Below are 23,107 nucleotides of genomic sequence, written 5' to 3'. Positions count from 1 at the left end.
CTGAAACCAAAAACACTTGATAGGTACATTTTTGATTTACCATTTTATCTAGGCAAGATGAAAAGCAAAAAAGGGCCATATTTTGGTGCAATCTTGTTGCGACACATTCGCCACCATTAAACAGGGAGGTACAGTTTATCCAATTTGGTACCAGTCAGAGAGGAAAAAAAAAAAAAGGCCAACAACTCTACCTTGGTCAGTCTTACAAATCTGAATCCAAACAGACACTGCAAAACTTGGTGTGGTTTAGTAGATGCCAATTTCATTTGTTTGTAGTTAAAGACAAAGAACCTGCTCTTCCATATGTACACCTTTCTTTCTAGACTACAATACATAAACATATTTCAGTTTGGCCCAGGCTCTGGTTGTTGAATACTCTATTTATCCCCAATAAACATCAATACTTCTGCCAAATAAATTCAAAACCCTTCTGAAACCACCATAATTTAAATTCAAAACCTACATCAAATAAAAGAATGATCAAAAGAACAAATATAGGAGTAGACATAATTTATGAAAAACCTGGCATATTTTTAAAAAAATATGTAAAGTTTGAAAATAGATTTCTAAAATCTTGCAGCAACCCTGTAAGACACAAGATGAACCAACAAGAAAAATACGAGTAGAAAACAATAAAGAATTTAATATGTGCAAGTCATCAACATCACTGACACTAACAAGAAAAGTCATACATTACCATTTTCTGGCTTCACTTTTTAACTCATTCTCAACATCATGATGAGGATTAAATCATTTCCTGGATTCAGATACTTTGGAACAGTCTGAGTCAGCAACACAGATTAGATTCTAGCAGCATTTAGTGAAATCAAGCACATGAAGCATAGTCTGTTTAATGAGCAGGACCCATGCAGCACAGTGATGGGTTTATATATAATAAACCGTTCTTTTATATGTATATATATATAAAAAGGCACGTGGGTCATATTAAGCAATTTATGACCCAAACTTTAAATCTTTCTGTACAAATCTACACATACAGCATCTTCAGCAAATACCCTTACTGAGAAACACACAACATTGCACAATAAAACTACCCAATTGTTCAACGACATTTGCAGACATTTCCCACAACAATGAGCAGAGAGCTTTTGGACACTTTTTTTGCACTGTGTAATAAAACACAATTAACATTAAAAAGCAATTTCTTTGTGCAGTCCAGCTACAAGAAAATATCCAACACCTTGTAGGCAGTTAGACGTCTGAACGGAGACGGACAAACCTGAATCCAGACCAGCAGAAGGCACTTTTGTTTTGTCTGCGGCGCTTGCATGCGACTCCAGGCACTGCAGGCCTGGACCTCACAGCAGCACAGCAGCAAACCCCTGAATGTTCTCCACTGTTTAAGGCAAAGCTCCCTTAGTTCTGGGTCCACTTTGGCTTTGGGTCAGTCCGCACAGGTTTTGTTGTCCAGGGTAGCGAGTACCTCCGGCCTGAGAGGAACCGTAGGACACTGAGAGACATTTTCGCAGGGAGGAGTCAGCCCCAGGTCGTCTGTGTGAGCTGCGTGAACGGAAAAGTCTGAAGGTACCGGATGTTCTCTGGACGAGGGCAGCGACTGCCCACACGGTGTCAAAGGAGTCGATTCCTGTGTTTGCAACGTAGGTAGTGTTGTATGATCTGGCAGGGGTTGGGTGCATGGCTCAGTGAGTCTTTGCAAACCCTGGATCTGTGTTTTTTGCAGCTGCTCTGCAGTGGGGTAATAAGGCAGGAAAGGCCTCTCAGGCGCACAGGTCCTCATGGCGAGATAAGTGTGCATCAGGAGGTGAGGAAAGCGGGATGTGAAGTATGAGACAAAGTCGTCGGGGATGGAGCCCAGGGTCTCCTGTACCTCGACGGGCAACTCTCGGTAATGATGTTTCTGTTGAGATGAGAGAAATCCTCAAAACTACAGCAGTGAGGAGTAAGATTATTTTAAATTATGCAACAACTGTGCCTCACCTTGTTTCTCATTGCACGCAGAAGGTCTCTGACTGACCCGCCCTTATAGGAGCGAAACTTCCGCAAATCTACCACAGAGAGAAAAATCAAACCCATTGAGCTTTTTTACAAAATAAATCCATTATGGGGTTAAAATGAATAAAAAAGCCGAGAAATCTCAGAGATTTATGCTTTATTACAAGAGAGTTTTTTTCAGTGAGTCAGTAATAACTCCATTAAAAGCTAAAAGATTTTCCTCATATAAAAGGTGTACATTTGATTTCATCATGTAAAGTTATTATGGCTCCACTGAGTTCAAAAGGACAATCGTCAAGCAGAGACATTAAAAAGTTGAATGCTGTTCTATGGCTCCTTAAACGAGATATAAACAAATTTGAAAAGGTCTGACAAAAAATATATTTTGTATACTTTTGAGATCATTGGTAAATGATAAACATACAACCCAGTCACTACTTTTTTGCCCTTTTTATGACTTGAATATAAAATGGTAGTTCTGAAATATTTAATCAAACCACTGTTCTAGGTTTTGATCCTCAAAGTGTGGCACTGCAGACAGAAAGCTGCCTACTTCACAGACTTCTTCTTTCCTGTGACAGGAAACATTCAGTCCTGTCTGTGAGAGCAAATCAAAGAACTACAACACCCAAAATGAAACCGCACCACATGTAAGAGATCAAGGTGCCAAACAACACCACACCAAATAAGGCGACTTCTTTAGAAGACGCTTAATTGCGGTATAGCTTGCACCGTTTAATCAGCCTCATCATACCTGTCTGCAGTGGCACCGTGATGTGCTCTCTCCAGTCACCCTTGACAACAGCCCTCCCTCCTCGCTCCAGCTGCCTCACGATTGGTCCGTCCAGCGGCTCCTTTTCTATTCTATCACTCACATCCTGACAGAAAAAAAAAAAAAGCATTATTTTAATCTGCAGCAATAATATAAGGCTGAATAAAAGGATCTAATGGATCACTTTGTGCTGTGCTCTAATTTTAAACCTTTTTAAAAATACATAGCAACCACATAAATACCTTGGGAGATATGTCGATGGTGATGACTTTTGAGGAGATTACACTTATATATTCAGTTTTGTATTAGGAAAAAATGTGCCTTCTACAAAAAACTTGAAATTTTTTTGCTAGCATTAAGCATTAAAATACCAAAACAATACTAAGTTAGCCTGTATCATCTCTGTTTGACCCTGTACATTAATCTGCATTTATGTAAAATAGTACAATCGGTCTATATATGGAAACAAATGTTGCTGCTTCTCTTCATAGAGTGTGCAGGATTGCAGAACCCTGATTGTGAAGTCCAGTGTGTGAAAAGAGCCCAAACCTGGAAGAACTGCAACTCCTTCTCTAGAGTCCAGAAGAAAGGATGTTTGAGAACACTTTCAGCTGAAGGTCTTCTCTGGGGATCCATGCTCAACATCTGTTCTATGAGATCTCTGGCAACAATTTCACCTAGGAAGATAAAAAAAAAACAACAAACACAAATGTGTTGAGTTAATTATGAAAAGAGAAAAAATTTTTTTTGCCATTCTGAGAATTAGCAACAAAAACAAACTAATTTACTCCTCTTGAGTGCATTTCTCACCGTGTTTGTCACCTTGCAGATAGTCGAGGCTGTATCCTCCCAGTAAGATATTTGCCTGCCTCTGTAGAGACTTCCCAAATGGGTGACTTCCCTGAGAAACCACGTAGTAGAAGACACAACCGGCAGAGAAGATATCCACCGCATAGGTCTACAGGGATCACATTAGAAGAGAGACATCACATAGTTTGAGATGGCTTCACAGGAAAACACTAGCATACATTTCAATACTTGTGACAGATGTGCATCCCTGACTCACCGGGTTGTCCTTGAAGTCCTCACTGAGGACCTCTGGAGCAATCCAGCCCTCGGTCCCTGGAACCCCGGACCTTCGACTGAAACTGTGACGTCCCACTGCCAGTTTCTTACACAAGCCGAAGTCGGAGATCATCGCCCGGACTCGGCCGTGTGCGTTCGGCATGGATACCAGAATGTTGTGGGGCTTCAGGTCTCTGTGGACTAGAGGGAGAGGGAAAATTATGTTTCAACAGCAAACAAAGACATGAAGACAGTGAAAGTATTTTAGGTTTTAGAGACACTTACCTATTTTGAGAGAGTGCAGATGGGCTAATCCGGACATGGTTTGCTGCAGGAGCATGGCTGGCTCAAGTCCATGACGGTTGAAATCCTTTTTCTCCACATACTAGCAAGAGGAAAGAAAACGATGTTGAAAATAGAATTTAAATAAAAAAAAAAAAAAAAAAAAAAAGCATTCTGTGGAGAAAACATTTTGATGGGAATTTCTTTCTTCAGGGTGGTGAGATGGTCAGCCTTGGCCTGGATGAGGCTTTTAACTGCAGCCCATTCATTTTTAATAGGGCTGAGGTCAGGGCCTTTATAGAAGTTTAATATTAGCCAACTTTATCCATGGCTAAATTAATTTTGATGTTTTTTGGGTAATTGTCCTGCTGGAATGCAGAGATGGGTTTAGTTTCAACAAGCTGACAAAAACCATCACCCTCATATGAACGGAAACTGGCTAACACATTTAGAAGCATCCCAGGAATCACCAAAGGTCAAGTCCATCATACACTGGAATCTGTAAGAACTTTCTACAGTGAAGTGAGTTCAACATTACTATAGATTGAGAGGAAGAACAATGTTGCAAGACATTTTATGTCACATTTTTTAAACAAATGTGGGTACATTTCAAACCCACAAATTAAGACAAAACAAAAAGACATAAAAATAAACCAGAGAGAAAAAAACAACTAAATATGTGAGAAAGGGAGAGCTTTCCGCAGCGTAATTGTATTAGTTTTTAACACACTTTCACAAGCTAACACATATCAGCATCAACCTGTAATGGAATGGTTGTAGGTTCTATTAGCCATTTTAATATCCCATATTTATATACACTATCTATATCTCTTGTTATAACCCCTTATAGTCCATACATACATAGTCTTGTACATCCGTAAATAAATATTTATATCTCTTAGAGCACTTCTGGATAGATGCAAACTACATCTCGTTGCTTGTACTTGTGACAGTGCAATGACAATAAAGTTGAATTCTATTCTATTCTAATACTGTTAATATGTTTGTTCAAATAGTGAGAGGGAGAGTGGACAAACTCGTGACAAAGAACAAGTTGGAAAAAAAAACAATCATTTGTTTTCTCAAATGCATTGTGGACAGATATAAGATTGTCATTCATGACAGGAAGTTATGTTTCCAATAGCTCCAGTCTGGTTGGGGTGTAAAATATTGGGGGTCATTGGTCTTAAAAATGGTAAGCTATAGTGGGCAATAGCTAGAGGTAGTGCGAGATATTAAACAGGCTTGAGGATAAGTTTATGTTAGCGCAAATCATATTTGAAGAGAGTATCAAGATTTCCTGAATTTCTCTGAGCATCCTTTGTAATTTATAGAAAAACAGTGACAGTGAAGCTTACAGGTCTAGGAGCTCTGCCACTGAGCACACTTTTAACAGCACCTTAGGGGTCAGTTGTTGTTCAAGATCAGAATAACTTTATTTTAAAAAAAAAGAAAAAAAACATGATTGATTATTTACCTCCTGAAGCGTGGCAGCACACAGCTCTATGGCGATGTACTGGAACTGGCGGTCCCGCTCAGTACAGAAGTAACGGATAACATTTGGATGCTCATCAGACTCTCTGAGCAGCTGAACCTCTCGGTCCGCAAAGCTGAAGCACTCTGGAAGGATTCTTTTCACTGCCACTGGACGGTTGTCAAAATGCCCCCTGTTGGAGAAAAAGTGGAAATGTAATACTGTGACGTGAGAGAATATATGAAATTTTACTTTGATTCCCTTACTTATAAACCATAGTTCCCTCAGCACCATGGCCCAGCACCTGTTTGGGGTGGAAGGTAATGTTGCCGACTCTGACCGTAGAGAAGTCTTCCTCTGACAAAAACAGATTTCAAGCAGTGAAATCAAAGCCACAACAAACCAGCTGATGTACAAAAACAGAATTAGAGCCTTACCTCCATCTTCATGCTCATAAATTGAGCTGCCCACCTCAGACACAGATAAGTTGGAGTGGTTGGAGGCACGGGGGGTGATGTTGGGGCTGCTGTGGTCTGAGCAGTCGGAGCGAGTGCGAGCCACGTCCAGGAAGTCACTGTCGGGAGCCAAACCCACGTCTGCAGGGGGGAAAGGCTGCTGCCGCTGGAGTAGCTCCAGCCGCTCCTCCATTTGTCTCTGGAACTCCTGGTGCTGCAGCTGCTGCTGCTTGTGCACACTCTGTCGCAAAAACAACAGAAAACATAAAGGATGCAACAATTACAAAATGTGTTCTTGAACCTTTTTAAGCTATTTGAGATCCAATATATAAACCTGTTATTATATAAAGCTAATAAAAAGTCAGCAGGTACAACTTCCACAGGTTAATGCTGAGGTATTTCCACACTCAAGCACCTTGTCCCCTTATTATTTTCTAATTCGGTACTAAATTAGTTTTGAAACTTTGATATATTTTCTTTAGTCAAATTTAATAAAGAAATCTTCATTGTTGGCACCCCTTATAAAGATGTATAAAAATTCTTTATATATTATTTTTTTTGACGCACAAAAATCTTGCACTGAAAAATACAAAAAAATCCAACCATCCATATGTCAAAACAAGGATGTTAAGAAATAATTGGTATAATAAATGTGCTTGCTGCATGGTGGAACAGTTAAGCCTGTAGCAATAAGCAATAACTCATTTAATCAAATGCTAAATTAAGACAACCTCGATAATTTCCGTTTGCATGATGTGTTTTTCTTGTTTCTCTCTCTTTTTCTATCAAAGACTGGATAACAAAAGGCTTCTGTCAGAAGGACAATTTTGTTTTTATTTGTTGTTTCAGGTGTCTTGTTTATTTATTTTGATTCTTTAAAATATCTTCCAGTTTAAGTGTTAAATGTTCATTATAAATTAAATTTTATTGATGTTTGAGAGGGTGTACTTGCATTACTATGCCATAACCATTTTATAACTTAAAAATGGTCTCAAAATAATATTATTGTTTATCGCAATAACTTCTGGGACAATTTATCGTCCAGAAAAATTGGTCATCATGACAGGCCAATTCATGTAGTCAGAACTCTACAGGGTTTATCTGTAGTTATTAGCTACAGCTGTGATAGAAATCCTCTGTAATAAGTACATTTGATGCTTTATAAAAGGTGAGAATTTTTCTTACCTTGGGGTAGATTATAACAAAAGCCACCCAGCCGGCGAGAAGGAAAGTAGAGAAGATGATGGTGGCCATGTCTTTTAGCATGGAGTCCACAGGGGCCTCTGAGCGAGCCGTGCGGCTGCTGGTCCCTGGTTCCTGGATGGAGGTTGAAGGTTGCCTATCATCCATGCCACTGTCATTGACTTTCTGCAGAAAGGAATCAGAGGAGCAGGAAAGATGTTAAACAGAAAAAGAGTGCATGGAGGGTCAGGATATTTCCATCACACGTGAGATGACCCGGACCTCCTCTCCTTTCTTATCCGTAGTAGGTGGGATGACGTTGCCTTGGTTACGAGGGAAGTGTTCAGGGAAAGTTTCCAGGATCTTGGTGTGAGCTTCCGGGGGCGTTTCATGGTGACCTGAAACGGAATACGGAAAAAACTTCACAAACAAAGAAACTCAAGTCTAAAGTATCAAAAACACCTACAGAAACAGATTCATTTCAACCAAACAATGAATTTCTTTTTAAAGAAACCAGTTTAAGGAGTGGAGACTCCACCCCTCACCACACCGGGTTATAGAGGTGTTGTCAACATAAGAATGTTCTTATGAGAATGCGTTCATAAAGTAGCCTTAAAGCACACATTAAACAAAACTTGTTCTATTCAGCTGCAGTTAATATAAAATAAAAGAGAAAACAGCTACTTTCCATATTTCAAACACAAAGTTATGCTTTAAATTGTCCCATGTTAATAAAAGTCAGCACCATGGATACAGCCAGCAAAACATGAAGGCAGCTGAAAAATGGAAGATTTGAGATTTTCAAAACAGATTAAACAAGCAATGTTAAAGGACAAATTATTGGCGAAACATTTCACTTCTGTTCAGGCCAATATTAACAATACAAAAACATTTCTGCAGTTCCACCAGTCACCCAGTAGATGTCAGGCACCATTAAACTTAAAGCATAAACATTTCTAAGTACTGATTAAGTCTTTGGTTAAGCGTGCCGACATCAAAACTTGTTTAGGAAAGTGGATTTTTAAACCATTATGACATCAAATCTCTTTTTCTTCTCCCAGCTTCAACCTAAAAAGATTCTAACGGCTGTGATTTGTTTTGTGCCGTACCTATGAGAAGTAGATAGTTCCTCATAAAATTGATCCGGTTTCGCTCTCGGAGGCCAGCGTTGAATTTCACACTTGTGCTGGGAGTGATTACACACTCCTTATCCTCCTCTGTCTCCTGGCTATCGGGGCCTTCCAGCAGGGGGAAGGTGCTTCCACGAGGCTAAAGACAAACATACACTTCCTGTTATCAGACGCCTCATGAGCTTCTATAAAAAGGAAGTCTGTAGAAATAGCAGCCTCCTACTTCAAACAATCAAGTCTTCAAGTTTTATTAACTAAAACAGTAAATAAAAACCTTGGCAGAAATCAAACTTAATGCAAATATATAAAGACTGATTTAAAATAATCTAAATCATGTCCATGCTGTTCACGTGATCAATGTTGTACTTGATTTAATATGCAGATTGTGCTCACCACCACTGTGACTCCATCATGCACCAGAGACGGTGATGCATACAGGCTAGTCGAGTATTTGCCCACATATAAAGTGGCCCTGAAAAGAACAAAAATAAAAACCGCCAGTTAAACCTGTTACTTCATGGCCAAAAACATTTCAACATGTTTGACAATAAACTGTGCAGTGACACAGATAAAATCTTGTCAAGCCAAATGACAAGGCTAAAACAATTCAGAGAAAACCAACGAGTCCTGGTTTTACTTTTCAGCTTTTCCCTCCAGGCTTTTGGAGCTTTATTTCCGCAGAAAAAATAAGGATTTACTTCATTTCGAAAAGAGGCCTCTAGAAGCTCCAATTCCAGCCAAAGAAGTGATTTTTCAACCAGACATTTTCCTTCCACTTAACTTTTTATGAATTTAATTAATCTAAGACTGATCAACCAGCTTTTTAGCTACATTACATAGCTTATTTATTTATCGCTGAACATATATGTAAAATGGAACTAAATACATAAGGAAATACAGAAGATAAAATGTAAAAAAATAATCTAAGGCAAATTAAGCTTTTCCTTACATGAATTTATTTTTGGGCTTTTTCTCTTTTGGAAACGGATATTTCCATTGGGTTATCCGTCCGACCTCTCCGGACATGAAAGTGAGGTACCGCAGTGTTTCCACGGCGACGTTGGTGTGGGGAACTTTGCGAAGACCCTCCCGCTGCCAGATGTACATCGCCACCACAGGAGAATTGTAGTTCTGCATCCACTGAACGTCTCCCGTCTCACTGTCCACGGTCACCACGAGGCCGTCGCCGTTTGAGACAAAATGAGCCATTTCTGTGGAGGGAATAACGAGATGCAATTAGCATACCCAGTGTATTACAGAGTTAAGCTAACAACGAGCATGCTTGCGTAGGAATCTTACTGTATTTCATGTCATCATCAGGGAGGGTGGAGGCATAGTCCGAATAAGTGGCATTCCAGCGCAGCTCTCTGTTTTTTGTGTCGTACATGGTGATGGTGTACTCTAACAAAAACAGAAACATGCATGGTTACATAAGAAGCACACACTGCAGGGTTTCAGTGTCAGTTTTATTAGAAAACTGCAAAGCTGAAGCGCGTAAAATTTCCTTAACAATGCTCAACAAAAGCTAATGTGAGCTTTCAACTTGCAAACACTCTTAGCCCCTTAAAATTTAAGGAGATAATTATTGGTGAGGTAGTTGTCTTGTTTGGAAGTTAAATAAATTGGCTGCACTAATGAGTAATGACTATATAACAGTCTCACCAAAAAAAGGTAATAAATGAAACCTTCTGGTAAACTCAATTAAATCTTGTGTGTCATAGATTCTGGTTAGAATAAAAAAAACAGCTGAGCTAGTTTTGTTTTTACCCGTTCGTCCCAGATAGAGAAGGGATGAAGACGGACAGAGCATTTCAGCGAACGATGACGTCAGTGTCTGCTGTTTTTCACCTGTTAGCAAATCCACCACATACCACAAGTCCTGCTTTTTACCTGCAGGAGAGCACATAGACAAACACACACAGGAAACTGATTAGTTGGGTGATTTCAGCTTTAAAACTGCACCCGGCGATAGTTTTACAAAACATTTTGTCGCGTTACAAACTTCAATGTACTTTGTTGGGATTTTATGCGGTCGACCAACAAAGTAAGGAAATAGTTTGTGTTCAGCCCCATTTAGTCTGATGGACCTAAATGAATGCCGATTAGTAAACTGATTCCACCTGTGCTCAATTTAATCTCGGTATAAATGCAGATATTATTTGAAAGCTTGTTAGAGAACAAAGAGCATCCTGGAGACCAAAGATCACAGCAGGCAGGCCAGGGAGAAGTTTAACACTGGGTTAGAAAACAAAAACAGAAGCTGGTGAAAGCTGATAAGATAGGTGGCAATATAATAAAAAGGAAACACTGGAAACAAAACCTGTTGCTGGCTGCAAAATACTTAAGGTGGTGAAGCCTTCCATCCAATGTGACTGAGTCTAATCAATTTTGCAAAGAAAAATAGGTAAAAATGCCCCAACAGGCAGAGACATGCCCCAAACAGCAAGCCTTTTAAAATACTGCTGGTCCTCAATAAAACACATTGAGGTTTGTGGTTCTAATGCATTCAAATGTGAAATTGTCCCACTTGTGAAAAAACCCCATTTATAGCTTTCCTGCCAACAGAACTGTTAATCTGATTAAATGAGGCACTTTTTACAAGACCAGTTATTCAAAATAACCTGCGACCGTTTAACCTTAATGTTAATGAGTTTTATCACTCCATAGTGAGGTAGATAGTCCTTCAAAGTTTTGCATTTACACTTTACACAGTAGTTTCACAAAATGTGAAGCCACACACATGAAAAGTAGTTATCTATTAAAGTATTCAACCAGCAAAAGTTTGCATCTATATAATTAAATGCCTGACTGATGATGATAATAAGCAGGCAAATGTGACTAGCTTTTGTTCAAACAATGGTAGATCAACGTTCCTTCGTTAACACTTAAAAATTTAAAAGAGCTGAGGCTGTAGATTTAGTGGAACCAGAAGACAATGTGTTGTATTGTGCTGAAACCAGATAACACCCACTCCTTTATGAAAGGAACACAGGCGGATCTACAAACGTGTATGCGTATGCCATGACCACAGTGTGGCCAACTCAAAGAGAAATTTATGATTGGGTCTTACCCATGTAGAGGATTCCATCAGAACTGCGACATGGTGAGGCTTGGACCAACTCAGGGATGGTGAAAGGTAGTTTCTGTTACAACAAAAAGCCTCAGATAAACCTTGTGGTTTTAAGGATTAACAACAAAATATAGCACCACGTAGTATAAACAACCACAGCTGCAAACTCATAATGAGAAAGCATGACTATTTTTCTACCGAACAAGGAACTGAGCGGTGGATCATACCAAAGACGGAAGATTAAAATGCTTTGACAAAACGTATTTCCTTTTACCGTGAGGCCTTCGTTGTTCTTTCCACCCAGAGAGTACAGGCTGCCGTCGTTGGGGTCCGGCAGAAACGCTGGTCTGGTGAGAAGAGTAAAGGCAACGAGTTTATTGTTAAGTCACAGGTCGAGCTCAACATGTGGCAATACTGAATAGCATATACTGTCTTTTGCTACATAGAGATAAGATACAGTAGAACACAGTGTCTTGAAAAAGTATTCTAAAAAATGTAAACTTTTATCGCATTTTGCCACTTTACGGCCATAAATGTGACAGACCAGCACAACATGAACTGGAACAACCAGAGATTTTGTGTCATTTTTTTAAACCAATAAACATCTAAAAAGTTGAATGACTTAAACTCAGTCAGCTCAGACTATCAGACAATTTTCAAGTCTTGCAGCTTTGGTTGCATGCTTAGAGTAGTTGTCCTGTTGAAAAGCAACCTCCACCACAGTCTGAAGTCTTTTTCAGTCATGGTGGTTTGTTTTCCCCAAGGATTTTTCTGCATGTTTCACTGTGGGAATGGAAGCTTAAACCAAACCGCTGAGGCCTTCACAGAACACCTGGATTTATTCTGAAGCTAAATTACCTCCCTGTTAATTAGATGGCTTTTAAAGACAATTGGTTGCACTGCATTTTATTTATTCCCAATCTAAATGCTGGCTATCTTAAAAAAATATTTTGTATCTTATGTGACAAACTTTGAGAACAGCCAGTACGTTTAAGGGGTGTGAACACTTTTGCAAAACACTGACTTGTATCAAACAAAAGAAAGAAAAAAAAAGATAACTTGGATACATACTCTGCTACATGTGTCGGGACCTGAAGAACTGGATCTGTGAGGACACAAAGACGATAGTCAGGACTGACAAGAATATCATCCGGCAGACGAAAACATGGCCAGCGGCCGTTGAGTAAGTGAGCGACATGAACGCTGGAGACGTCGGACTGCAAAGGACACAAAGTCCAAATGGACATGCAAGCCCCAGTGGCAAACATGAAGGGCAAACAGATAAGCTGTCTGTGAGTAAATCAGGCATGACACACCAGCAATGAGAACAAGAATAACAATCATTCAATGTGATCGCAACATCCGACTGACCTATCCTAGTATAAATGCATGGAATAAAGTCTTGCTAAAAGTTGTCCTCAACAAAAGAAGATAATAATCTTGTTGGGAGGAGCCTACATAAGATTTCTTCCATCTTTCAACGGGGTTACCAAACCAGTCAAACCCCAACCCTGAAGTGTCTGTTGCAAAAAGACAAACATACAAGTCCCACCAGTGTGAACAAACTGGGTGTGGAGCAGGTGGAGCTGTAAGGTGTCCACAATGGGACGGGTTAGGTGTGAGATAATCCAAAGATGTTAAATAACCGTTTTATTCAGTTAACATTAGTCTTCAGCAAATGTTTATTGAGGGTTAAATCTGACTGGCTGAAATATAAATACATGTCTGCAAAGAGAGAAGCGAGCAGCATTATGACAGGTTTGATATTAAACTGCACTGTTCAGTATTGACAAAGGTGGAAGATTTCTGCTTCCCTCTCATCGTTTCCTGACTGAAATGCAACAGGTGTGTGCAAAGCCTGGTGAAATTTATATTCAGTAGCTGTTCCAGGAAAACAGATGATGCGGAGGAGGCAGCCTCTGCCTCATCATCGCAGATTTGGTTATTGAGTAGAGCCAGGCAGGATTAACAAGCACGAACTAAATTTGTTTTTACCTAAAAAGTCAAGCCTAAAATAAATCCACAAAAATAGGAGAATACACACTTAAAATTGTGAGTTCATAGACAAACACCCCTAAAATCTTTCTTTCGCTAGTTTTCTAAGCCTCCTTAATGCAATTCCAGAGCATTCAGAGCCTTACGATGGTAACCATGGTGCGGGCCATGAGTGCAGGTGACACTACAAAGTTGCTGATCCCGGCCCACTCAGACCTTGATTAGAGGCAGCATTTCCCTCTTTCTCCGTTAATAATTACCCGCTTCCCAATGCCAAGAGAACCTGAATGAACAGCTTCTTCTAGTACCGTCTAAAAACAAGACTTGACCACACAATAAAAATAGGAATAATAAATCTAGGCACCAAGGCAGTAGATGCGGCTCTGGAAAACTTAAGAGACCACTTAAAATGATCAGTTTCTCTGGTTTTACTTATAGATATGCGTTTGAGTAAAATGAACATTGTCATTTTATTCTATAAACTACAGACAGCCTGTCTCTGAAATTTCGAGCAAAAATTTAGTATTTATTTGCAGAAAATGAGAGATGGTCACAATAATGAAGAAGATGCAGTGCTTTCAGACCTCAAATAATGCAAAGAAAACAAGTTCATATTCATTTAGAAACAACAATGATAATGTTTTTACTCAGGAAGAGTTCAGAAATCAACATTTGGTGGAATAACCATGAGGTCTCTTAATTTTTTTCAGGACTGTAAATATGTTTTTAAAGGAATACAATTGATTTGACACACAACGACAAGCTCTGTTTTTAGATTCCAGGTGTATGAAGCATTAGAAAGTCCTAATTACCCTGGCTAGACCAGATGATCCAGGGAGTGATACTAATTACATTGCATAAAAAAGTTCAGGTGTAGACATGCTGTAAGGACGATTCACATTAGCTAAATACAATAAAATGTTGCCTACAATGTGATCAATTTATTGCTTTAGTGCAATGAAAGCTGCATCCCAACAAAGCAAAACAAGGATTCCACTGTTTTCAACCGGGCATCAGGACAACAATTGTACTTTGTGCATGAAATGCGGTATGAATAACAAGGAGAAGAGCATACAAACACTTTAACTTGACACCAGTCGTCTCCTCTTACCTTCTTTCAGAGTCCACTTGATAGAGCCAGACTTTTTGCTAACAGCATGCAGGTTTCCATCCAGTGTGGACACAAAGAGCAGGCTTTCAGGAAGGGCAACTGTGCTAGCGCTGCAAAATCCCTACAAAAACAGAAAACATCTCAAATAAATGATCATCATGCAACACTGACAGGATGTCTGGTTCTTAACCAGTAGATGTGTTTATGCATGCATCCTGCCATTTAAACCACCAGGTTAGGTTAGAACATGTGCGCCTGCATTTGGGCAGTGGATAAGTCTGCAATTGCTCAACTATTACTCAGCGTCACACACAGCAAACAGTTTCAAAATGTTGAAATAATCATGTAATGATCTGAAGACACCTGGCTCAGGATAATAGACTTGTGTTAGCTAGTCTACTGAGCTGCTGCAAGCCTTAACTAGCAAACTAGCAAAGGGTGGCAATGGAGAGGAAAATTTAACATGCTGAACTCATTTAATCTCTATTCACATGATGTGTACTTTAATCTTGGACTTGAGATTCTGAATAACATACTCACAAAAATATTATGAACAAGCATTTTTTGTGTACAATATTAGACCTTATTAACCATTCTCCTTTTTACAGAGTAATTTTAGTTGTATAACAAGCTGATATTAGCTGGTCAATCAGTCAGACTGCCAGCATGGGTGGAGACTGTTCAATGGACTGGCCCCTATTAGCTTTCCAACTGTAGTTAAAAACAATGTCACTTAAGAGTTGGGAGTGGGGCTACTTTAGTTTCCATAACATGTTTGTGTGTTTATCACTACTGCAAATATAAGCAGCAGAACCTCTGCCCCTTCTGCCCTAATGTGCAGAAGGGGCAGTGCTCCACAATAGCCTCCGAAAACTTTATTCACTCCTGAATTTTCTCTTGTTCCTTAAAAAGTACTTTAATAGGGGGCCTATTCTCGAACAAACGTCTATAAAAAGCACATTTGTTGCATTTCTTTTCACAAAATCTTTCTCGGATGATCAGATTTCACCTGCTCAGTTCTGCCTATTTTCAGCTCCTTTTACAATTAGCTGTTTTAAAGCTCTTTCACATTAAATCAAAATGAGTTGCTGCTAGCCACACCTCCCAACTCTATGTTTACACCTGCACACTTCCTGTGTTCCAGTTATACTAGGAACTGGAAACTTCTGATTTCCCAGTTGGAAAAATCTACCGGGAAGTCGGATTTCCAGCTGAGAAAAGGGAGAAGCTCTTAAGGCCTAGTTTCCTAGCCGACTTGTAAGGTCGACTTCGTGTTTCAATATGGCTGCTTCTCACATCTACAGTGGTAAGATGTGGAGGAAACATGTTTATTTCGCAAGACACACATGTAGAAGTGTGTCTAATATTAATGTTACATATGCAACCTGCAACTTCAAAATGAACTCATTAAAAGTGTTTTTTGTTATGGAAAGAAAAGCTTAAAATGCTACTAAGGTACTGCAAACAATGTTTCTGAGTGTTGCCATGGTGAAATTCCAGCCTGTCAACTAGAACGCCATTTCCTCGGGTCTGACATCAAACCCAGCTCCAAGTTACAACTTCCGAGGTAATTGGAAGGCAGCACTAATACATGTGAAAATGACTGCAAACTGTTGCACAATGATACAATGGGACATCTTTGACCCCGAGTCATACCCAGAAGCAAACAGAAATGGAGCTTCCTGCACAACCATCAAGGACGCAGCAACAGTAAGTTATCAATAAAACACTTGTCTTTTTCAGCACCCATTGCACAGCTCATACAGCGGTAAAACCAGCTGACCAGACTTGCTGGAATTCCACCTGGGCTGGCATCAATTTGGGTTGCTAGGTAACAAAGCAGCGTTCACTGATAGTGACTTAATAATCATACACCAAACTTATTGCCAGCAAATGGTTAGGGTTTTTTTTCTTTTTTTTAGCGCTTTGACTGTTTCTAGAAGCCATAGAGACCCATAAAGGTACTTGTACAAACAGTGAATTTTGCACAATATGTCCCCCTATATAATATAAGAACAAAAATGTTTGTGTTTTGATTTTGACTTCTCTGTCACAGGAAATCTAAGCAGCGGAAGCTGTGCTCATTTGCCTGTTAAACCACAGCAATATCGATAAAAGGCATTACCTATAAAGAGCTTCCTGGACAACTGAAAATAGCTTCCTCAGAGAAATTATCCTGACTAAGGGAAGTATGCTTTTACATCTATTTATTGGTCCCAGAACATGTAGTTACCCCAAAACTGGACAGTTCCACAACTGCTAAAGCAGCTAGATTTTCACAACGGGGAGAATCATGTAATGCACCACTGCATCCCCTCATGATCACCTGATCAATCTGCAAAAGGAGCAAAAAGACATGCAGTGTTTGGTTTGACAGAGTGGAAGATTTCTAACACATTGTGTCTCCAGCTTTACTGTTCAAACATACTATAATGGTATAGATGGTTGGTAAATCCTTACAGGGTAAAAGTTGCATTCCTGCCTTCCAGTAGATCTTGTAACGTTGGTTTTGCCTTTTGAAATGTATCTAAGGACTTCGCCAAAGGAGCTCTTCAAGTTTAGCACACACAGCTGAATAGTGGGCTGGCAGCCCAGATGGGCACTCCTCTCTCCAAACCCTTCAACGCCTACTCACATACAAGTGACACTGGAGCGCACATGGCACCAGGGCCAGGGTCTGCCTCAGATGGAGCCCTATCTGGACCAAATAGACCACCACTAACAGTCACAGAAAGGGGTCTAATCTAAATGCAGGAGTCGTCTTTCAGCCAGCTGACTAGCAGTGTGCAGCTTTCTCCTGCATCTTATTAAGACATGGGAACAATATGCTGAGAAATTTTGTGGTTTCGGAAGTATATCTTTTTAAAGCCTCAGAAGCAGAAATTAGCTAATGGCTCCTCCAGTCAGGAGTTTGACAAACACAGTCTGCTTACCAAACCACTAATATTCAATAAGGTCAATCAGATCATCCTTTTGATATTTTAAGATGTATTTTTAGAATTCTGAATTTTTTTTTTTTTTTGAAAAATAAAAAATGTTTTTAAAGTAACAGAACCAGCAGGGTTTCCATCCGTCCAGCCTTTAATGCACGTGCAATGAAGAACACGTTGAACCACTACTGCAGTTTGTCTCCACCTTCAGTGACACAGCCTACCATTCCTCTGTAAACACCGTCAGTGACCAGTGGCAGACACCCTTTAAAGGTCATTTCACAATAAGCTGTGTACTCTAGTTATTCATCACACTGTTCTGAAACTTCTAGCACCAAAATGAACAGAAACTAAGACAAAGAAAAACAACTGAAGGTTTCAGATCATCTGCAGAGAGAAAAGATATCGTTCAACTCTGGCCCTAAGTTCTCTCCCTGTGGTCTCATCCATCCTTTATGAGCATGCGTGTCAATAATATGCACCTGCAACTGTTCCCACTGGGCCTCAACCTCACAAAGCACCGTACAAGCGTGCTGGGAAGAGTCATAACTAATCTGTTCTCGCCCCCCTCGTAACCTCCAGCAGCTCTCTTGGTTTCACAAACAAATGAGTTCCCAAACATCTGCTGGCCCTCTAGGTTTGCATGGACACCAACATTTAGCAGCTGATGCATATGTTGAAGTGTTGCGTATCAGCGACATCTGCTTCACAGTTTCTCTGCTCAAAATGGATGTGATTTACAAAAGCAACGGTTAAAATAATGCACACCCTTCCATTTCCTCATTCTGTGCGTTACACAGAAATAGCATTGCAAAATAAGGGTTGCATAATACTTGCAAACTGGGTATTAAAAAACTCTTCACTCTTGTTCCTAAATCTAAATTTTCAACCTTTTTTTAACTGAGGTCAGCTTCAAAAGGGACTTCAATGCTTGTGTTATCACCGGCAGCGGTCAGCGGAGGGTCACCGCGCCTCGCAGCCTGCTGCTTGGCAAACCAAACCGAACATAGAGCCGCTCAGAACTGTCGGCTTTCTCTTCAAGTTTCAACAAACATTTTAAAAGAGCATGAAAAAAAGCCTTGTGGTCGAAGTATGAAACGGCAACAACAAAAACACCAGGGTAAAAAGTGAATTTCTTGTAGAAGCAATCACATTGTCTGCTGCCATCAGCAATTTCTGCAGCTTGCCTGTGTGCAGAACAAACCAACACAGGAACCAAGAAAAAAAATATATTTTCACACATCTGTGTATGTGTCATGGGAAGTGCATACTGGCATCAGCTTCAACTAATCAACAAATATGTCAAATTATACATCCTTCTTCTGTAAAGAACACCATAGCCATTTCATAAGAGCAGGATCAGATATTTATTGCTAGACATCTTAATAGCAACAATAAAAAGGAAATAGAATGCTATAATATTTCTAAAATGACAAGTCACATCTTTATAGAGAACTTTCGGGGTTTTGCTACAAAGAAAGCAATACCACGTGTTGGCAGACTCAGATAAAGCACAGCCACTTCCATTACATCTACTTTTTCTTTAGATGTAGCAATTCAAAATATGTTTGCACTGAACAGAAAGTGTGTAAAATTGACCTCTGTGTAGTTTTGAGCAATTATAAACTTACAACATTTATTACGCCTGTCAACCATTAAATTCAGTTTGTGTAAGTATAAAGTACAAAGGAGTCACTGATGTGTCATGCTTTAAAAGGAAGAAATGTGTCAACTGTGACAGAAAACACTGTCAAAAAGAACTTTTCTTCTCTAGAAATCCCATGAAGTTTCTCTCAGAATATATAGTTGGACTATCATTTGTCACCCACACTACACCTGCTTACTCTAATAGGCTAAGAGAAGAACCCGAGACATGACAAGGGATTATAAAGCCACTTTAATCTGCTTCTTAGCTGAGCTGGTTTACTCATGTAGCAGTGAAGGGTCTCAGCCTCGGGGCTTTTAAGGTTTTGGCTCATTTTGAACATGTTAATTACTTTTGATCAAGATTAAAGCCAAGATAGCAGATTATCAATGCTTTATTCCAACCATCAAAAACCAAGGTGTTAATGTACTTCACAGAGCGTATACCCAATACGATATTACTTCGATTTGCATGAACTTATAGATGGTTTTTATAAATGGTCACAGGTCCATTGTCTGTTATGGATTCATTCCTCGAAACAGAAGGTATACACACCATCAAGGTTTCAAAGTATGAATGACCAGGCCTTTATAGGGTTCTAAATTATTTAAATCTAACCTCAAGTGTACACAACTACATACCACAGATTCCACCAAGTCATTATTTATTGAACACTCAAAACAAGGCACGTGTTATGTATATTTCCAAAAATTTAAATGCCTGAAGAAAACAATGTAACAGTGTAATGCCCTAATATAATTGAAAATTCTGAAATTAGGGGGAGTAAAAACTTTAAAACTACATGATTATTAAGAGTTGCACTGTTTGGGTTTTTTATGGCTGGCACCAATTTTTAATTGACTTTAATTAAGGACTTTGGATCCTTTAACTATACCTTAATATAGACAGACTTTCTGGTGAAACAGTACCATATTAAAGTTTCCCTAAGAAGTCACTATGTGCTACTTTTACAACGAGCATCCCTCAAAAACACCGAAACATCCTTCAGGAGTACAACTGTGACTTGTGCACATGCATCAAGTTGTTGAATTCAAGTGTTGAGATAAGCAAGCCTTTGAAACATCATATTGACATCAGTACACAATTAATGTTGTAATCGGACTCAAAATTACCTAAAATTTTCTTAGTCCTAATCAGCAAATGGGCTTTACTGGATTTAAAAGTAGGGGCAAACTTTTGATATCCACTGTTTGTGTTAGTTGAGGGTAATTGTGTCCAGTAATATTGAAACTATAGTCAAAAATCTGTACACAAAATCTTGCATCTGTTATCAAAAAGGAACCTATCAAAAGTTCAACCCTTGACTGCGTATTTTTACCATCACATGGTGTTGGGCTGTCAAGTCTATTCTAAGCTGAACTGAGTTTTGTTGTTGATCACTGCGAAGAAACAAAGAAAAATTTAGATTGTGACGACATCAGAACTGCATATGTTTCTAATATCACGCAGCCTAAATAACAACTAAATAAAGCACAATGCAGTATTAGTGAGTGGTAAAAAAATGAATGTGATGTGTTACAAATCTGAAATTGTACAGACATAAGGACAAATGGTTTCCCGTAATTTCCTGGAACTCGACAGATAAAAAAAACAAACGTATCTACGCAGGTTGTAATGCGTCAAATGAGTTTATTTTAGACCCCAAAACTTGTCAAAGGAATAGTTTAGCAAGCTAGCTAACGTACGTATGTAGCTAACCGCTGTCAACACGCAGCATATGGACTGAAGTTTAGCTTCATTGAAGCACAAACATTTTTATTAAAACGTCCCAAAGTAGAAAAAAAAATAATCCCACTATAAGTTATACTTGTTGTTTAGTCGACAATAATAACCTCATTCCGTCTAAGTTAGTTTATTCAGCTAGCTTTCTTACCTTTTGGGGACCAGCGTAGAAAAACAAGGCTAACATGCAGCACAGTAGAGCCCGTTTTCGCACTGGCCAGTCCATGTCAGCATCGGGTCTCAAACCGGGACAGACTGACTGGGTGGTCCAGGGCGGCTGGTCGCTACATAGAAAATTCGTTTCTGACTTCCACAGACAGATGGGTCGTAATGTTTGCTACAGCTTTGGTTGAGATGCTTCTTCCTGAAATTACCACTGCGGAGGTTGGACTTTTGGATTCATATCCACAGGAGTGGAGGAGGGGGAACGCTATAGGCCTCTCAGCCAATGAAAACACGCCTCCACACACCGGATGTGCTATAAAAAAAAGCAGCATTTACATCCGGAGCCATTTTATTCCGCAAGAGCATGCGCTGCAATTGTCATGTGCTGCTTTAGCTGAACTCTAAATTTTGCAATAACTGATCTTAAGTATGTCTCTTCAGCTACTTGCATTCATATTGGGTATTAAAGCTGATGTGACGTGAATTCAAGCTTGAACAAATTACACGTACTCGCTTTGTAAATGAGCACGAGCAGCTCACGTGGCAGCAGCGTGGGCAGGCCGTGAAACACGAAGGTAAGATTTGGATACACGCTTTTTAGGTGTTTTCACAAAACGGGGAAAATTACAGTGATGATATTTTGCGTGTTAGACTTCTGATATAATAATGAAGTCAATCTTTAACATCTGACATGGTTCTACTAAGAAAAGCCTCTACTCCGTCCCAATAACTAAAAACACTGAAGAATATGTGTATTCTTTCAGGAGCTGGAACCACAGATTAACAAAATAACATGGTAAGTAATGCTTAAAACTCATGAATCATAATTGTCATAGGTGACTTAGGTGTTGACTTTTATTTTTCTTACAGGTTGTGGCTCATCAAATGGAAGGTGACTAACCTTGAACTGAAGCAAGTTTCCAGTGTTTCACATAACTTTACAATGCATAGTCATAATAAAGAAAAACATTCCCGTTTACCTTTGTCTGAATTTGATTTCTTTAAACCAATTTTTGCACTTTTTGAACTGGAATGGCCCCTTCCTTAGCCACTTCCAGTAGTGAAAATAAGTGCTACATTAAAGTCTTGTCATAACTGGGGTTTCTTGGCATTTTCTACCAAGATGCTCTTTTAAAGCAAGACACAAATGTAAAAGTTGCATAATCTCTACAAATGGAGAAAATTCTTTGATTTGATTCAAGAATATTTTATTGTCCTGCCACCTGGCTTGTTTGTGGTATGAGATTTGGACTTGGGTCCCAGATTAAGAAATTTACTACATAAAAACAATGTAATTGTGATATGTATGTGAATAAAATAAAGCATCTTATTAAATGGCATTTACAATTAAGAACCTTTAATTGCCACTGCAATCAACACCACTAAATGAAGCTCAATGGTAGAAATAAATCATTTTTTACCAAGGCAGGGAGTTTCAGAATGTTAACTTTTAGATCTGTAATTTTTCTCCTGTAGCAATTAAGCTTAAAGTAAAAATTGCTGATAAAGATTAGGCCCAATCTTTTTCCATCAGTTTTTAGATTGGAGATGGTTTAAGTCTAAATTTGATTGGCAACCATAAACATACCAAAGTAATCTATGGTGTTGTGAGATGGTACAGTTCCACTTAAAGTTCACATTCACACATTGAATATTATTTTACTTTTTGGGGCTCTAAATGTTTTCAACGGTTTTCTTTTTTGGGTGTCATAATGCAACAAGTTATTACAATGATTTTTAAAAAACTGCACAAGTTTTACTTTTTTTTCCTCTACTCCACATGGATATCTGCAGTATACTTGCAGATGTCCAGGAATTACTCCTAAATGCATGCATTTTATATCCCTCAAGAAGCTTCTTGTATAATGGTGCAAGATATTTGACTAATATTCTCCTCAGAATAACGTAATACACAAACATTTTAGTATTTTTATTAACCATAAATTTGTGAAACTTCTAAAATTATGTCCAATAGCAAAATGATTTTTACTTTTAACTTGGAAGAAATAAAGTCATTAAAATACTTTTAGAAACGTGACACAAAATTTTATTGTTTCATGTTGGAAATCTAAGGCAGCTGAACCACGCATTTGATGTTTCGCTGAATCGCAAGA

General features: G+C 39.0%; 1 protein-coding gene and 1 long non-coding RNA gene across 2 annotated transcripts; one reads left to right on the top strand and one right to left on the bottom strand.

Moving 5' to 3' along the window:
- Positions 1 to 617: 617 nt before the first annotated feature.
- Positions 618 to 21,241, bottom strand: ern1 (endoplasmic reticulum to nucleus signaling 1). The gene is made up of 22 exons (XM_005808890.3): positions 20,980 to 21,241; positions 14,511 to 14,631; positions 12,476 to 12,509; positions 11,679 to 11,751; positions 11,405 to 11,477; positions 10,102 to 10,224; positions 9,634 to 9,735; positions 9,284 to 9,545; positions 8,728 to 8,806; positions 8,314 to 8,473; positions 7,487 to 7,602; positions 7,208 to 7,390; positions 6,005 to 6,263; positions 5,834 to 5,924; positions 5,571 to 5,760; positions 4,097 to 4,196; positions 3,813 to 4,012; positions 3,557 to 3,704; positions 3,296 to 3,423; positions 2,729 to 2,852; positions 1,960 to 2,027; positions 618 to 1,879 (listed from the first exon to the last, which is right to left on the bottom strand). The coding sequence occupies exons 1-22, from the start codon at positions 21,052 to 21,054 to the stop codon at positions 1,406 to 1,408; spliced, it is 3,183 nt and encodes a 1,060-aa protein (XP_005808947.2). The 5' UTR covers positions 21,055 to 21,241; the 3' UTR covers positions 618 to 1,405.
- Positions 21,242 to 21,327: 86 nt separating this feature from the next.
- LOC111611648 lies at positions 21,328 to 22,333 on the top strand. Its single transcript, XR_002754146.1, has 3 exons — positions 21,328 to 21,568; positions 21,758 to 21,789; positions 21,864 to 22,333. It is a non-coding gene; the product is annotated as an uncharacterized LOC111611648 (long non-coding RNA).
- Positions 22,334 to 23,107: the final 774 nt, after the last annotated feature.

This window comes from Xiphophorus maculatus, chromosome 16 (genome assembly GCF_002775205.1).
Source record: "Xiphophorus maculatus strain JP 163 A chromosome 16, X_maculatus-5.0-male, whole genome shotgun sequence".
NCBI classification, from domain to species: Eukaryota; Metazoa; Chordata; class Actinopteri; order Cyprinodontiformes; family Poeciliidae; genus Xiphophorus; species Xiphophorus maculatus.
This window is presented reverse-complemented; position numbering and strand designations above follow the sequence as displayed.

Bases quoted from the DNA above. Each gene is read 5' to 3' on its own strand.
- ern1 (XM_005808890.3), bottom strand. From the start codon at position 21,054: ATGGACTGGCCAGTGCGAAAACGGGCTCTACTGTGCTGCATGTTAGCC. The intron at 14,632-20,979 runs GTAAGAAAGCTA...CTGTTTTTGTAG, and splicing joins TCTACGCTGGTCCCCAAAAG to GGATTTTGCAGCGCTAGCAC. The intron at 1,880-1,959 runs GTGAGGCACAGT...TCATCTCAACAG, and splicing joins TGCGTGCAATGAGAAACAAG to AAACATCATTACCGAGAGTT.